We start from the raw sequence: 16,294 nt of genomic DNA on the forward strand, positions 1-16,294 counted from the left end.
TATTCTAAGGATAAGAATATTTATGAAAAAAATATAAGTGTTTCTGCTAAAAAGGAAAAAAAACTTCACCAAGAATTAAGAATTAATCAATAATTATGTAGCCTGAATTTAACTCCTAGTTCATGGCAAGACTGCAATGCAAAGGCAGAGCTGTTCAAAGCAAACAGCTGAAAATTCTAAGAAACATTTATGACAATTAAAAACCAGTTCACATCTGAATGATCTAAAAGCATTTTCCACACTTGGAGACTGTGAATGTTTGGCTGGCATATGGCTAACCTAGATCACTAACAGTGGGCAGAAAGCTCTTAAACATTTCATTATCAGTTTATAATTTAACTCCTAGGACACCCTGTCACTCACACACAAACCAGCTCAATACACTGGTGGTACCTGCACACTGCCTGAGCTGGGACACTCATTGAGCACTTTTCCAGCTCACAGGGATATTCATTATCTCTCCATTAAGCCTAGTTTGTCATGCAGCTGCAATGGCAAACTTCGTATTTTTAAACACAATTGCAGACTGAACAAGCTGAATGTAATTTACCAATAATGCCTCCACATTATTAACTTTAAGCTAAAATTAAGTTTCAGAGATTCTCAATTTAAACATCACAATGTAAATTTGATTGTAAATGAGTCTTCTAATTTAATACACTGAAATGTTTACCTTCTCCACCTATGGCATCAGCTGTTAAACATATTGATTGGTGGGATAAATACAAAAAACGTAAGTCTGATTTTGTGTCATCCTCCTTATATTAGGGCACGCTTCCACCTTCCCCCCTCATTCATCAGAATATGATTAGACTGTGACACCACATTTTTCCTGTGTTCATTCTATTTGCAGAAACAAAAAGACCACAGCAGTTTTTTTGCTGATCCTATTTCCCATTTTGTCAAAATTTCACTTTGTAACCTATATCTCACACTATAATTTTTTTAATATTTTACACTTCAACAGAATTATTACTAAGTCACAATTTCCTTATAGCTTGTGTCTGCTGAATAATGCATACAGTCCAATTAACTTAACTCTGGGATGACAGCACATTTGTAACATTCTCAAACATTTCAAGACATCCTGATATAGGAAAACAAGTTAGCATAACCTCCCCTGCTTGCAAAGTTGATGTTAAGCAATGCTTTCCTTTATGTTTTTCTGATATTTGCTATCACTTTCCTTCCTCTCCTCTCACATTACATCCCAAGCTTTATTAAAGAATAGCCCCTTTTTGTAAATCAGGAACATAAGAAATTTCAGAACAGCCATAGCATCAAATTGCAATTGTTAGACTTAAGAGTTTTTCTGGAGATTTTTTTCCCCAGATAATTAGTTAAATAAATATAATTTCTTCATATTTTAACAGCTATAAAATTACACTGCACTCGGACTTCTTTTGATGCTTGTTATTGATAAAATATACAGTACTGATTTCACACTTAGGCTGCACTTAAACTTCAATATCAGCTGACTTAAACATCTGTTCAACTCTGATCTGCATAAATCAACAACAGAAATTTCCACATTATGCATCTTCTGAAGTTTGCACTTCACCCCGGAGCTTTGTCCACACTCCGCCTACTTAAGGAAACTGTTGTTTCTCACACTAAAATTATAAATTAAAACAGACACACATATGCCCACTGCACACATAAGTGCTGAATGAGGTTCTGGCCTTTTCCTGGTGTCATGTTTGATAAAATCAGAATAATATCATCATGATACCAGAACTGTATCTGCAATGTTTAACAGTATCTCTATTTGTGCTCTATTTAGCCTTGAAAATATCCATATTTTTCATGCTCACAGCAAGAACTGACCCTCCCACCCCAATACTCCCATTGCCCCCCATTCCCCAAAACCGTAAGATTACAGAAAATCACTATCTAGCGTCAATGTCATCCAGTAAAGATAATCTACATTCAAACTAGCTGTCCAGATTTCCTTTATCATCAAATGCAGAGAAAGAGGCATGTGCAGGGGCAAATTCACTGTGTCCTAAAGGCAGATCAGTCAAAAATAGGCCAAGATGAGTGGATCAGTAATTACTAATGCATATCTGCTGGCCAAAGGGAGGTTAAATGAGAAACCTGAATGACATGTAGATATTTACATAGCAGATCTAAAGTTAGATTGGTTGAGTAAGACCCAAGTACCTGTCAGAAACTTTTGATGTGGGGTCTGCAGTGTAATTATTCTGGTAATAAATGATAAAGTGAAGCAAAATGGAGTATTTAAGAGCCTGGCCCAATTCACCTGAAGAAATACCAAACTCACCCATGCTCAGGATTTAGATTGAAAGCACTGGACCCCATTTAAAGCAATGATGTGTATTTTAAATTTGTATTTATATTCTCACTAAAGCTAAGGAAAAAGCTGTCAAGTATAGACAGTCATACACTCATTTCAGGCATCCAGATTTGCACTTTTATGTCCAGATACTAATTTCTGGTTCAAAGTTTTTGTCACATGTGCATTCAGCTGTTTATATCTGAAAGGCCAAACCACCTCAATCATTTAAAATCTTAGTTTCAAAGACTCTAATGCATTTCTCCATTATATAAATATTTATACACACACACACACATATATATGCACACACACATATGAAAGAAGTTCTTCATGGCATTAGTTTTTAATGTATCTCCTAATATATCAAATGGCATAAGACCACAGATAATGGTAGTGGCATTTCCATATCTCACTTGCCTTTTGTCCAAACTTTGCAGAAGTCTTTTCTCTTTCATATGTACTTAATTTTTAATTAGAACTTTTAGTGTGGTAATAAAAATGTCCCAAAGAATGCACTCTTTATGCAAACAAAATAAATTTCTAAAGAGTATTCTGTTTGAACTGAATGGAAAAATGGATTATTTTAGTTACATGCCTTCATCAGTCTGAACATAACTTTTATTTCCTAGAGTAATCCATCACAGTGACATTTTATCCTAGAGTTAAACATGAAAGCTTTAATGAAATTCTTCCACAGCTTTCAGCACATTGCAGGTTTACTAAAATTAAGTGCCCAGCCAGACATCCTGTGCTATGCCTCCTTACATGCAAGCCTTCCGTCTCAAAGATAACTTTGACACAAATACAGCTTTGTTTACATGAGGAAATTTTGATTGTCAAGTGGTTTATTGAATACAATCACCTTATAAATTTCCCTATAACTCCATCAGCGAGAACTCAAACATTTTTATCCCCTCTTTTCTGAGGTTATACTGTACGGAGATCTTCACAAGAAATCAAACTAAAATTTCTCATTTGTGAAGTATTGTTCGTCTCTCCTTAGCTAGAAAAAATTATCTATTTTTCGGCATTGTAGAACACTGGGATGGTTACTTTTTAACTTTGAAAAGTTCTAACAGGTTTAATTTCAATTAAGCCTATGAGAACAAATTGTAGAGAAATAATTTCAGAAACAATTTTTCAAAGTATACAAGAGTAAATCTATATGCTGCTGAGGATGAAGCACAATAAAGCATCATTGAGATAATCTGTAGTTAAAATGATGGTGTATGACTTATGATTAAGCTTCATTACCTGCAGAGCAAGGGGCTTCCATCTCATATTTTTCAGTAAAGCTGGTGCTGAGGTAAGCATGCTCTGAGGTCGCTTTTTCAAAGTTAAGATAACACCACTCGGATCCTCTCGTAGTGCATTCACCAAATTTTTCAACTGCCACCCCACCTGGTAACCAGTAAAATCATTACAATAAAATTGAGGTACAATATTCAATATGTAATGTTCCCTTTTTAAATAAGATTAGTAAACAACATAAAGGAGTGTATATATATCATAAAGGAGATTAACTCAAGAAATGTCAAAACTTAATTACTGCATAAAAATCACATAAACTAAAATAATTACTATAATGCATTTAGATGTATATACATCATTTCAGGTTTTAGAATCAATAAACTATTGTTATTTCACTGCAAATGCACAATTAAATCTCAAGGTGTTTTCAAATTCAGCTCTGGTACATAGAGTTAAGAGACTAGAAAGTTAAAAAGCCCTGGCTTTTGCGTTGACAGTTCATTTCAAAATTGAGCATTTTCTACTTTGTGGTTACTATTCAAAGGTCACTAACCACACGTAGTCATACACTACTACTCCTAGCAGCTTATGCAGGCACAAACCAGTTCAGGAAAACCTACTTTTCACACTGCTATAAAAATGAAGCCAGAATCACAAGGCCTTTTTAAAACAGTGCTTCTTTCATGATGATTTCAGAAACAAATACAGCAAATCAATGACAGAAATGTAGTCCAGTCACTACGCATTAGCCCAAAATAAAGTGTTCCTAATTTAATTACAGCATTTTGAAATATTTTAAAATTAAAACGTTGATTAAAATGGAAAGCAACAAGTTTCTATTTATAAATGCAAGGAGTCTGAATAATTTATTTTGCATTTTTGGAAAAAGTACTTTAAATACTAAGACATGACAACGGTTTTAAGTCTGAATATGGCCTGATCACAAGGTACCTATTGCAAAATGCTTTAGGATAGTAAAAGTATGCTTTTTCAAGTTTGGCACCTAGACTGGCAATACGTAGAATCATACATCCCTTCAAAATCTTGGCCTGTAGAGCCAGAGAGTGATTATTTCTGTAAGTTTCACGGCTTTTCTACCTCTTTTTGCTCTGTCCCCCACCCTTGGCCTGCTAAACAAACAAGTAAATTTCCCTAATTTGTAAATGATCACAGTTATGACTACTTTCCTTCTTTCACAATTTGTACAAGAACACTGTCAAGAAGAAAATTATCTAGCTGAGAAGAGGAAAAACAAAGATCTAGAACTTTGAAGTGATAAGGTTATTTTACATTTGAATAATACATTGAAAAATCGAATTAGCAGTGTGAACAAAGAGCACAAATGTTCCTTATCACTGGTATACTGCAACGTGACACAAACATATGTTATCTATGCTTAAGCAAGATAATCACATGTAGGTTGTTGCTACTTATTTTGTGCCTTATTCCCTATTACACCAAGTAATAACTCACTTTGGTTAGTATCACTTCTTTTAAGAACTACTTCTCCCAAACAAGCCACTTGAGCCAACAGTGATTTTACCAACAACCCTGAATCACAGACGTGGCTCAAATCCCATCACCCTTTCTTCAGCTCCTGTGAACCTACCTGTCCTGTTTCCACCACAGCAAAGCCCAATATATCCAGGATGCACTTCTACAGTAAGATTATTGTATGCAAAGAAAAAGGGTATTGATAACATGCATTGTGACAGAATATTTTTCAGCTTTCACAGAAAATTTCTAGGCATGCTGAAACCCTTATTTTTACTCCCATGTACTAGGCATATGGCTATTATACTTCCAACAATATGAAACATTAAATTAACCAATTCCATCTCAATTCCTACATCCCACTGAAGTTCCCACTGTGTTTCAATAATATTTAAACAAAATATCTTCAAGCCCAAGCTTTGTGTGTAAGGACATTGCAATCTTAGAAAAAAATACCTTGCTATTTACAATATTGTTTTTTTATTTTAGAGACTCCCACCACTGCTTAGAAGCAATATATTCCCCACAGTTACAGAATGCCACCGTGGGCATATGTGAGGTTTCATTTGCTATCCAAAAGAAGGAATCATTGGCCTACAGTTCATGTAACCTATCTCTGTACCTAAGGTACTGCACACTGCAATTCCCTAATGCAACAGCTGAAGAGGGATTAGTGGAGCAGAATCCTGCTGAACAAAGCAGCACAGGGAGCCTTGAGGAGAACATGACCTGACCTCAGTTATGGAGTCAGGATGTAAAGTTCTTCCCAATTAAGTTGGTAGGACGCTGCATGTGAAAACTGTATTTTAAAGCCATCTGTTTCTCACTGAAATAGCCAGAGGAATATAAATAAAATTGGGGCTTTTTGGCTATGCTAGCATTTTAAAAATTATTTTAAATGCACTTTCATACTTTGCAGAGATAAACTGCCTCGTGTATTTGAAATATGCATTACATTGCAATAAATGGGAGATTATCTAGTCTCTTCATAAGAGTTTGGGGGATTAAAGAAAAAAATAGCTTCAAAGCACCAAATCTGATGTATTTAATTTAGAAGCTCATGAATAAAAACAATTTAACTTAATTTTTCACAGTGAAATTTTGAGTTTACTATAAATTTCAAATGAAGTTCATCCTCTGCTTTTATCTAGTTCCCTGACAGAAGTTTTCTGGCTGTTCAGACAGGCCTTGATGACTTCTCATAATCTGAAGAAAAATAACTAAATTGGCCTAAGAGGAACAAGTCACATAAAAGGTAGTCAACAATCAATTGAAGGAAATCAATGCCCACATAGGAGGCCTGCTTTTCAGCTCCAACATAGTTCAGATCCTCTCAAAATTCATTCTGACACAGATAAAACCATTTTTTTTGAGAAGGTCAGGCTGCAAAGCAGAAAAAGCAGGGACTATATCTGGAACTGAAAACCCTTTTTCAGAATTCCACTTCAGTGACAAGTAACCTACCCTTTAACTACAATTTGGTTTTATTCTCCCTAACATCTTCTTTCTCATTACCATAGTTCAAATTTTGCAACTTCTAATCATCAAATTTTTTGGGCAGAATTTTCTAAGTTCCTATCATATCCTTGCCCATGTACTACAAAAAGGACAGTAACAAGAAAGTTTCAACATTGGTTTGAAAATTCAATATATATGTAAGAGGATTGTATTAGCAGACAACTTTACTTATACTAAAATAACCTGAGCAATTTATTTTGAAAATAGTGCACTATGCTGACCAGGTGGCCATTTTTATGGGCCAAGGAAGTTACCGCTGCTTGCTTTAAAATAAAATTACATTGTTAAACTAGTGCCACCTAGAAGCAGCAGCCAGGAGAGGTGTCGGGTGGCAGCCTAAGCCCAGCGCTGCCTTTCGCAGCCCACGCCTGAATCCCTGTGCAGCTCATGGCCACCAGGGCAGCCACTGGTGCCCTGAGGGTCTTGGTGAGATGGTTTTGCCAACATTAGAGCAGCTCTGCTGGAGGAGTCCGCCAGGGCAGGGAGGGACAGAAGGGGTGACCCACACCTATGGACTGGTGGCCCAAGGCCAGATGCACAGTGTTGCTGGGGTGGCACAGGCAGGGGCACCACGGTCCCAAAGCAGAGGGAACCCTGCACAGAGACACAGCCTGCACACAGGGTGCCTACAGCACCAGCATCAGGCCACCTCCACATTTCTCATTCATTCCACCACTGCATGCCCAGGGACTGCCTCACCTGAGTGCTTCAGAGTCAATCAGGACATCAAGGTTCCTTCAGCAGGGCAAGACTGGCACACAGGAGGGAGCGCTGCACAGCCCTGACGCATCCTCCTCATCTCCTTGCCAAGCACCCACTAACCCAAATGACAGGAAGCTTTAGCAAAGGGTGCTGTTAGAAGTCTGATCCACCACATGGAAAAAAAACATCCTTCTGAGCAAGCTGAGATACATTTGAAAGATCTCTATGCTTCTTCGGCTTTCAGCAAGTCCATCTGGATGACACTATTACAACAACCTGAAATTAAACTTTTATTTTGAATTCCTATTTTAAATTGTCAAGAATTTCACTTTTAAATAATTAAAAGTTGTTCTTAAATAGGTTCCCCCCCCAAATTAATCTATTCCCCCCCCCTTATGACAAGCTTAGAAGATTGGCAATAATCTTGCTTTTTCTGAAAGTAAGCACAACCATTCATTGAATCTTTTTTTCACTCAGCTGCACTCATGACCATATTCCCATAGTCCTGTGCTCATTCATGAGTACTGCTGTATGTTATGATCCAGAAAGGAGATCTGTAAAGTATTTGAGCAGGCAGCTCAAATACAAGTGGATGGCCCCGCACTAACTATTTTTAGGATGCTATGAAATTACCTACAGTCTGAAAAATCTACGACTTGTATCCCCAGAGAACAGCTACATCATTTAAAAGCAGTGTGCAAACCCAATACACAATGAAACTGCAGCATTGAGAGGGTGGAATAACAGCCAAATGGTAAACAGAACAGAGTTCTTATTTTTACAGGCATAATTCTATTCTAAGGGTGACCAGAGTCCCATGAAAGTTACTGAAAGCTTTCTGCATCAATGAAAAGAAAACTGGTTTTTTTATCCTATTACTTTAATTATTTCCTGACTTGCAGATTTTGAAAAGGTAAAAGTAGTAATATCTTTACACTTTTGAAGGAAAAATAATACCTTGCTGCTAAATATAATCTCCTAAACCATTTCCTATTTTCTAACTATGTGAATATGCAAAATCCACTCTAGTGTCCACTCTTAACAATTTTTAAAAGTTGGTGGACCTGGAAGACAGCCAAAATACTTTTTCTTTCAGTATTGCCTGTAATTAGTTGCACGCACCTAGAGTACTTTGACTTATCAATATTTCAGGCTTCAACTTTTACTCACTTTTCAGCTAAAAACCAGAACAATTTCTAGGAGCTAAAGTATATTCACCTTAAGAGCTAAGTTTTTTTAAGACTTCCATATCAAACACTATTTTGCACTTAATGAAAAAAAAAACACAGTGCATAAGAAAAAAATCCCCAACACTGCACTTCAAATAACAAATATCAAACATACCACGTTGTTAAGCAACTCAGAATCTGACAAGAAATTCAACAGCATCATGCTGTTAAATTAGCAGACTGATTTCCATGAACACTGGCCAGGAACAAGCTCAGTCAGCTGCCAGCCCCATGAAACAAATGTTAGTAGCAAGTATCTTCTTCCCTTTCCTTTGCTGCAGATGTCTGAAAAGGTGAAAAATTAATGGAAAGCCATAGGTCTTCTGCCTCCAGAAAATATAACTAGTGAGGAAACCACAAAAGGATGTTTACAGCATGGACCACCACAGAGATGAAAGCTGCATCTGTGGCAGTAGGGGAGGCAGTGTCAGGAGAGCAGTAGATGCCTTTTCAGGGATTTATCCAGGTTCTTAAGCTAGCATGATAATAGCATCTCACTTGCATAATGGTTTTCTCCTAAAGAGGAGAGGTTAATAATATTGTGATTGCATAGGCTGCAATTCTAATTAAAGAGTATCTTGGCTACATTATTTAAATCAATGCAATTCTAATTCGATGTTAAAAGTCAGTTCTGTGCATCCTTAAAATGATCATACTGCACTGTATCATTGACCAAAGTCACAACAATACAGTTTGTATATAAAGTACATTGAAAAAAAATCACATCTCTTACTTGAATAATTCCTGATATTTCACTAAATCTTCTGCTTACTACCACCAAACCATGAAATAAGTGATTTTTAAATTCATTTTTGGCTATGTACACTAAAGATCACAATTAAGAGAGTTTACCAAGAATAAACTAAGTTAGGATCCAAATTGAGAGTCGAGTGCAGAAATCACCACCTCTCAATAAGCTGCCCTAAACACATTTTCTTGTCAGAACATGTATCTGACTCAGAGCTTAACTTCCACAAGTACAGTAAAGTACAACCATAATTCAACAAACTTTAAAATATTAGTAACATGACTACAGAGCACCTCAGTATAGGAGGCAAGCATCTGTATTATCCATGGGGGAACTAAAATCTGATTTATCAGAAACAGAGAATCAGTTTTGTACTGAAGCTTGGACACTGTTTAATAGCAATGCTTACCTTTCTTTTTGTACTGATACAATCAACCTTCAGCTCAGAGCTACCCCACTGTTTTGCTTTTGAGTCACTGCTAGTACAACATCCTAGAACAAATAAATGAGCATATTTGTTGGAAGAGCAGACTCCAACTTCATGGGTTTGATAATATATTTTACAGACATAAATGTCAGTTTCTAGGTACAACTTCTGAGGAAGAAGGGTCTCATTTTCCCATTTTAGGGTATGGCTCTAAAAAAAATGGGGTTGGTTCCAGCTCAGATTTGGTGTACCTCTGAAATTTGAAGCATTTTCCTTCACTTGGATACCTGCAGTGACTGGTTGTCTGCAGTGTGGCAGTTATAAGGCATCTGTCTCTTCAACCAGGAGCACAGATAACCAGAAAAGACAGCTACTGGCAATTTGGAAGGTTTTTACTCAACTGTCCATCTAGTTTCAGAACATGGATCTCAGCACTATGTATCCTCAGAAGGACTAAACTCAGCCAAATACTTACAAATACTACAAAGGTGTCTCAAGCACCAAGATGTGCATTACTTCCACGGGGCCAAAGCACTGTGCTGATGGGACCATGCAAACACAAACCCCAATCATACAACAGGCAAGAAACCATCAGCTCCTTGCACTGGGATATGGGAAATGAGGGCTCTGGTCCCAGTTCCCACACACCACTTTTTTATGTAATATAAATACAAACTAACACACACTGCAGAGAACAGGGTCTGGGAGCCCTGTTGTGATGAGCAGGCCCTACCCCTTTCTTCAGCAAGGACACAGAAATTAAACTCTTATGAACAAAGGTGCTGCGACCACAGTCTTTGCTTGGCCTCATTTCCAAGAGCTTCCAGGGAATATGTGGAGAGCCCAGGGGCCTATTCATTTCAGCAGGGCTTCTGGCAAAGGACAGTATCTCCCCAGCCTAAGAAGAGGCATTTCAGCATCTTTGGGAAGCCTTGGGAGAGTGCTAAGAAAACTCAAGTGCTGATAAACATCTAAACAGGCACAAAGAGCTGATGGCAGAAGCTGGAGTTCAGGCAGGATTTAGGCAGACTGGGTCACACCCTGCTTTCTCATAGATCAAGCTGCAGTCTGGATGTGGATGGCTTCCCCCTTCCTCAGGGGAGAGGAAGAGCCAAGTTCTCCACATTTCATGTGGCATAAGGAATGTGCTCTTCAGGAGTGACCCTGCAGTATTAATGCCCAGCCATCTTTGCCTTACAGGAACTCATTTTTGTGGCCCTGTGCTTCATCTCACCATGGGAATTTGACTTGTGTGTGTGTGCATTGCACAGTCTCATCCCCAAACGCTTGTCCTGGAATTACAACAATAAACATATGTAAACATACATGCATACACATATGCATGTTTCTTTCAGATTAGATTTACATTATCAAAACTTAATATTTTAGAGTGATTCCAGCAAGTCAGTAATTCCAACAGTCTTTGACCTCCCCCAGATTTTCAGTATATCCCCAGCTAAAGTGCTGTTACCCTTTAAGCAGATGTTTCTTGAGACTGAATTAATATAGTGAAAATCAATTAAGACATTACATAGAAATTGTAAAAAAACCCCAAAATTAAGGTCACTAATGACCAAGCAAACTGAAAAAAAAAATCCAAATCAAAAATAAGCCTGTAAGTGAGCTGCAAACTTATGCAGCATCACTTAGCTAAAGGGAGGACAGGGATATGGAGTTAAAAGAATTTGTCTTAAAAACACAGGAATTATTTAGTCATAATAGAGCTTTTCTTTTTTTTTCATTTTACTTCCATTACAATAATCAACCACAGACTATGTACTCTGTTCAAGCCACTGAGTTGTTTGAATCCAGTACTGAGTTTTTTTTAAATAAAAAATTTACGTGCTCACAGTACATCTACTCAAATCATAGAATTTCCCTTGCTTTATTTTTCCTCCCATGGAAGCATGGATTTGCTTTTCCTACTGTTTTGATCTATTTTTACAACAACTATCACTGTCTTACACTTCCTCACAGTTAGATCCTATTTTCATCACAATAACACAACAGATTACGCAACAGAACATCAGGCTAGCACCTGAAGATCAGCTGTGTCGTGTACACATCTGCTACCTGCACAAAGCACAGAAGTATTCAAAATTATTCCATCCTAACTCATATATGGTCCAGGCTGTGCACAACTGTAATGTCAGTTGTGTCAATATGCACAGCACTGAAGACATCTCTCCTTAAGCTTTGATCATCTTTTCTACAGTGTACTTCAAATTTTAGCAAACTCAGTTAAAAGGAAATTATTAGCAGCAGAATAATACCTGCCTTCCTTTCCAAATACACACACCTGAACATACACTAACAGTAAGCCTTTTTAACCTCTTCTTATGAGACTTAAAAAGAGGTATATAATCTGTATTCTGTTCTACAGGCATCAAAAATGTTAACAATAGAAAACTCTAATTCTACTTAATATCTGCTACCCGCCAAAAAAATACTCTAAGTATATATTTTGAAATAATAATTTTAACTGCAGAATTTACAGTATTCTCACTATAGAGAACATACTGTTAAAACTCTAATTTAAACTGCCTGCAAATACAAATTGTACCAAGATTTGTAGCCAGCAGCAGCTACTGAGAATATGAAAATAATTTTTATCAGGAATATATGCAAAACATTTTGGCAGCATATTGTCTTTCAATATTTATGTTGAAAATATTAATACCATTTACAGCACCACTTAGAGGTTTTTTTTCCTATGGAAATGCTACCATGTGAGGAAAAAAAAACCAAAACAGAAAAAACCCTCTAAAATAAAACCATTAAAATACGTAACCTTCCAGTGTGTTCTGTGCAGAAAGATGAATTTATCAATTAGGTCACAAAAATACTCCACAGAATACTGCAGCAGGTTTTAGCAAACACATCCTTAGGAGTACAGTCCTAAGTATAGCTTGTATAAAAATACTAGACTTAGATATGGACTCAGAAATGTGGCTATTGCTAGTGGTGACACTATGAAGGCCCACCAGGGGCACTCACAGAAAAAGTCAATTGGTGTCTTGGTGCAGAGGATTTCTTACCACAATTTACACTGCTTTTAAAAGATACTTTGGTGCCTAAAAGTCAGCCCAGGTGTGTATTCCCAAACAGGAGCTGTACAGAGCAGTCTATGTCCTCAGTTACAAAAGAAATTTTTTCCCCCAAAGAAAAATAATTTAAGAACTCAATATGAATTTTGTCTGCTGAATGTTGTCCCTGTATGCTCATATAATCACACAAGTAAAGTACCAGGGCTCAATAGCAGTAGAGTTGTTCGTTCTGGGGTACAGCCAGGATAGAATAAAAGAAATCTGGTTTTGAGTGACCTGTAGGACATAGTAAATGGAATTTGGTGAGCAAGACCACAATCAGCTGGCAGGGAATACCTCTAGAAATACAATGTATGGGTACTGAAGCCATGTCCCAGTCACATGTGATGAAGAGCATCTCTTGTTGCACCAACTGCTTCTTGAAAGAACTTCCTGAAAGGACTTGTACAGCAACATCAACCTTCCAGTGCTTGACTGTTCACAGCTCCATCAGTTCCACACCAATCCCACAGATGAGGCTACCATGCCCAGCACATATTCTAGAGCAGCAAACTGTAGCAGGGGGTCAGGACCAGGTGCTCTGGGGCACAGAACCAAGAGTACACTGGATGTGGGACACCAGTGCCCAGGCTACAGGACCAAATGTGCCACTCACAAAGCCAGAGGCAATAACGAGCAGTTTACCTAACTATTTGTGATTTACTAATGACACTGACAGCGCTCCCTTTCCATTCCTGGGCACAGTCAACCAGGTTTAATGCTTTCATCTAAGACAATTGGCTGACTTTAAATTAAAGTAGAAAAACTGACATAGTTTAGTTCTGTTATCATCTAGGAGGAAGGTAGCTGCTGAATGGCAGCAGCAGGTTTCTACTGCAAATGAAATTCCACTGGAATGAGACACTGGTGTACTTAAGTGTGGAAATTTAATAAGGAAAATTATTTAAAATTTGGCAGAAACACGAAGCAGCATGGGCTGGCCAAAGCTTATACTGGTCTAACACAGATGTGACAACGACTTGTTTGTTGGCTGTTCTGCCCTGCCAGAGACAGAAGTGCAACTGGATGTCCACACTGGCACAACACCCTATTTACATAAGAACAAGCCTGTGCTCATCAAAGTGGTGTGTGATCCCCAGGGACCAACTGGAAAGAGACTGCATGGACAAGAGCATCCAGCATTTGTTCCCGTGGGGAAATGAAAGATCATGTTCTCTCACACATTTCATTTCTGCAATATCACACTTCCCTGACATATGCAATATAAAATATTTGTGAGTAACTGCACATCTATGTAAAAAAGATAACATAAATAACACCATATAGTCTCAAGACAAATTCCATGGTAAAGGGAAATGGACATTTTTTTTTTCTTTTGAAGGGATCATGACAATTTAGCTCCTTTCTCAGTACTACACAATACTTACAGCGATTGTAAAAACAGGATAGGGAATTATACTGAAATTTTGAGAGGGTGGCTGAAGGACAGACTACAATTGCCAAAAAAGCATGGACCCCTTATCCTTATAGGACAGAGCCCTATAGAACTAGCTTACTTCCATAAAGACTTCCATGAACATTTCTGGATAGCCCTATAAAGGTTATAAATGTAAATCCCACCTTTACAACTAAATATTTTTGTTAACATTTACCAAACTTCTATAAACAGAGAAAGTCCAAGGATTCAGAAAGTATTAAAAGCATGATCTGGGAGCTGTTCCTCTATCTCCTCCTCCACAAAACCACATGCATGACAGCAACAGAAGGAAATTGAACAAAAAGCTTATTTCCCTCAACTTTCATGACCTTGCTGCATTTTTTTTGTTCAAGTCAAGCCTCACAAGAAAATAAAAGTACTGTTTTAAATAAATATGTTGTGAATGGAAGTTGTATAAGGTGTCAAACACCTTATGTTAAAAGCTTGGACTGACCTGGCTGTCCCCTCCCTTGTACTGTTGATGCCTTAAGTTTAAGCTTTCATATTTGTCAGATTCTGTACTGCCTTAGTGTGTAACTCTGAACTTCATATAAAGTGTTAGCAAGTTCTCTTCACAGTTTAGTTAAGCAAAACAATCCTTTTCCAGCCTGGGAACCAAGGACACCATTGCAGCTTCAAGCCCAAAAAGTTTAAACAGCAGTGAATTGAGGAGAGCAGCCTGAGAGGATGGGACTTCATAACCTGAAGCTGTAATTGGACAATTAACTCCAGTATGTACCTGGACCAAAACTTATAAAAGCCTGAAAACTCATGACCAGTCATCCATCTTGGGTGAAGGCATGGCCAGGTTCTTGTATTGCCCAAGGTGTATCCTTTGAAGGCCTTTTAATAAATACCTACTTTATTCCTTTAACACTGTCTAGCCTCTGCTCCAGGTAGGTTTTCTCAGGGCATCACTGTTCCAGCTCACTTCCCCACTAAGCCTCTTTAGAAATACTGCCTCATTAAAAGCCAAGCTAACAAGGCTATAAATGAAATACCTGTGTTAACAAAAGCCTAGCTGGATCTGAAACAGTGCAGAAAAAACAAACAAATATTTGCAACATAATTTTTCTACTTAGAGGTGTTTTGTTTGGTTGTCCCCCCAGAATTAGAAGCCATCTACTGCAAACTCCATTTTGGGTGCATACACTCCAGAGATTCACATGCAACCCAAGTTCAGAATCTTCCATGAGCTGTAATTTACCATCTCCCCAAAAATCCTAAGACATTCTGTAGAATTCAAACTTTCCTCACTAGTACAGTAAAACTTCAAAATCTGTTCTTTCATTTTCCTACACAAAGATTTATTTTAGGATGAGTAGAAAGGCATCATATCCTTAAAGGTATATCCTTCTAACAAAGCAAGGTATGATCTTGTAAATGTATCTGTCATGTTTCAGATGAATTTTAGCAAAATCTCCTCTAAGTTTCTGTACTGTAAATATAAAAAGAGTTCCTGTAAGTTAATTATGTGGACTTTGTTTGGCACACTGGAGTTTCCACAGTAAGCAGTCTGCTGTATAAAAGCTAAGTGTTATCTACTACAAGATGCCAAGATATCAATTCCAACATACAGGTGTTAAATACGCTAAACCTACAAGCTTCTAGATGCAACAGATTGATAATTGACCAGTCACCTATTTTTTCTCCATCATCAATATTTACATAACTTCTGATGAGTTTTAGCCAACAAACACAAATTTTGGGAATCCACAACTCTATCATGTCATATCAAACATTTATTCAATCCATAAGTCATATCATAAGAGTATTCAAAGTATATGCAATGTGCCAAATATGCCTTCAAAATAAAAACAAACTATTACACGAGAACAGACTGTTAATTAAAAATCCTATACCATCCTGAGTCTGTACATCCTTGTTCTCTGCTTGGAGTATTTTTCTACTGTTTTATCACTGATAACAGCAACCAGAAAGAATGCTGTGGAAAGTACTGATTCATTTAAGCAATCATATAGTGTCCTGCACTTATAGTTGCTTAAAGAAAGGACTATCTTGAGCCAAAATAAGCTCTTGAATTATATATGGGCAGAAACATGAGTACTGCAGTGAAGCAATTTGCAGTGCAAATTCTGATA

The 16,294-nt window shown here is 37.4% G+C and overlaps 1 protein-coding gene across 6 annotated transcripts in view; it reads right to left on the minus strand.

Annotated features, from left to right (window-relative positions):
- CNKSR2 (connector enhancer of kinase suppressor of Ras 2) overlaps positions 1 to 16,294 on the minus strand; it is a 207,641-nt gene that overhangs the window by 91,498 nt on the left and 99,849 nt on the right. For 3 of the 6 annotated variants that reach the window (XM_030960095.1, XM_030960132.1, XM_030960142.1), the window contains exon 9: positions 3,554 to 3,700. The exons of the other annotated variants lie outside the window; for them this stretch is intronic. In XM_030960095.1, coding sequence (XP_030815955.1) covers positions 3,554 to 3,700 — 147 coding nt within the window. The remainder of the gene's footprint in view (positions 1 to 3,553; positions 3,701 to 16,294) is intronic. 6 annotated transcript variants of the gene reach the window in all.

The sequence above is a fragment of the Camarhynchus parvulus genome, chromosome 1 (assembly GCF_901933205.1).
Source record: "Camarhynchus parvulus chromosome 1, STF_HiC, whole genome shotgun sequence".
Taxonomy (NCBI): domain Eukaryota; kingdom Metazoa; phylum Chordata; class Aves; order Passeriformes; family Thraupidae; genus Camarhynchus; species Camarhynchus parvulus.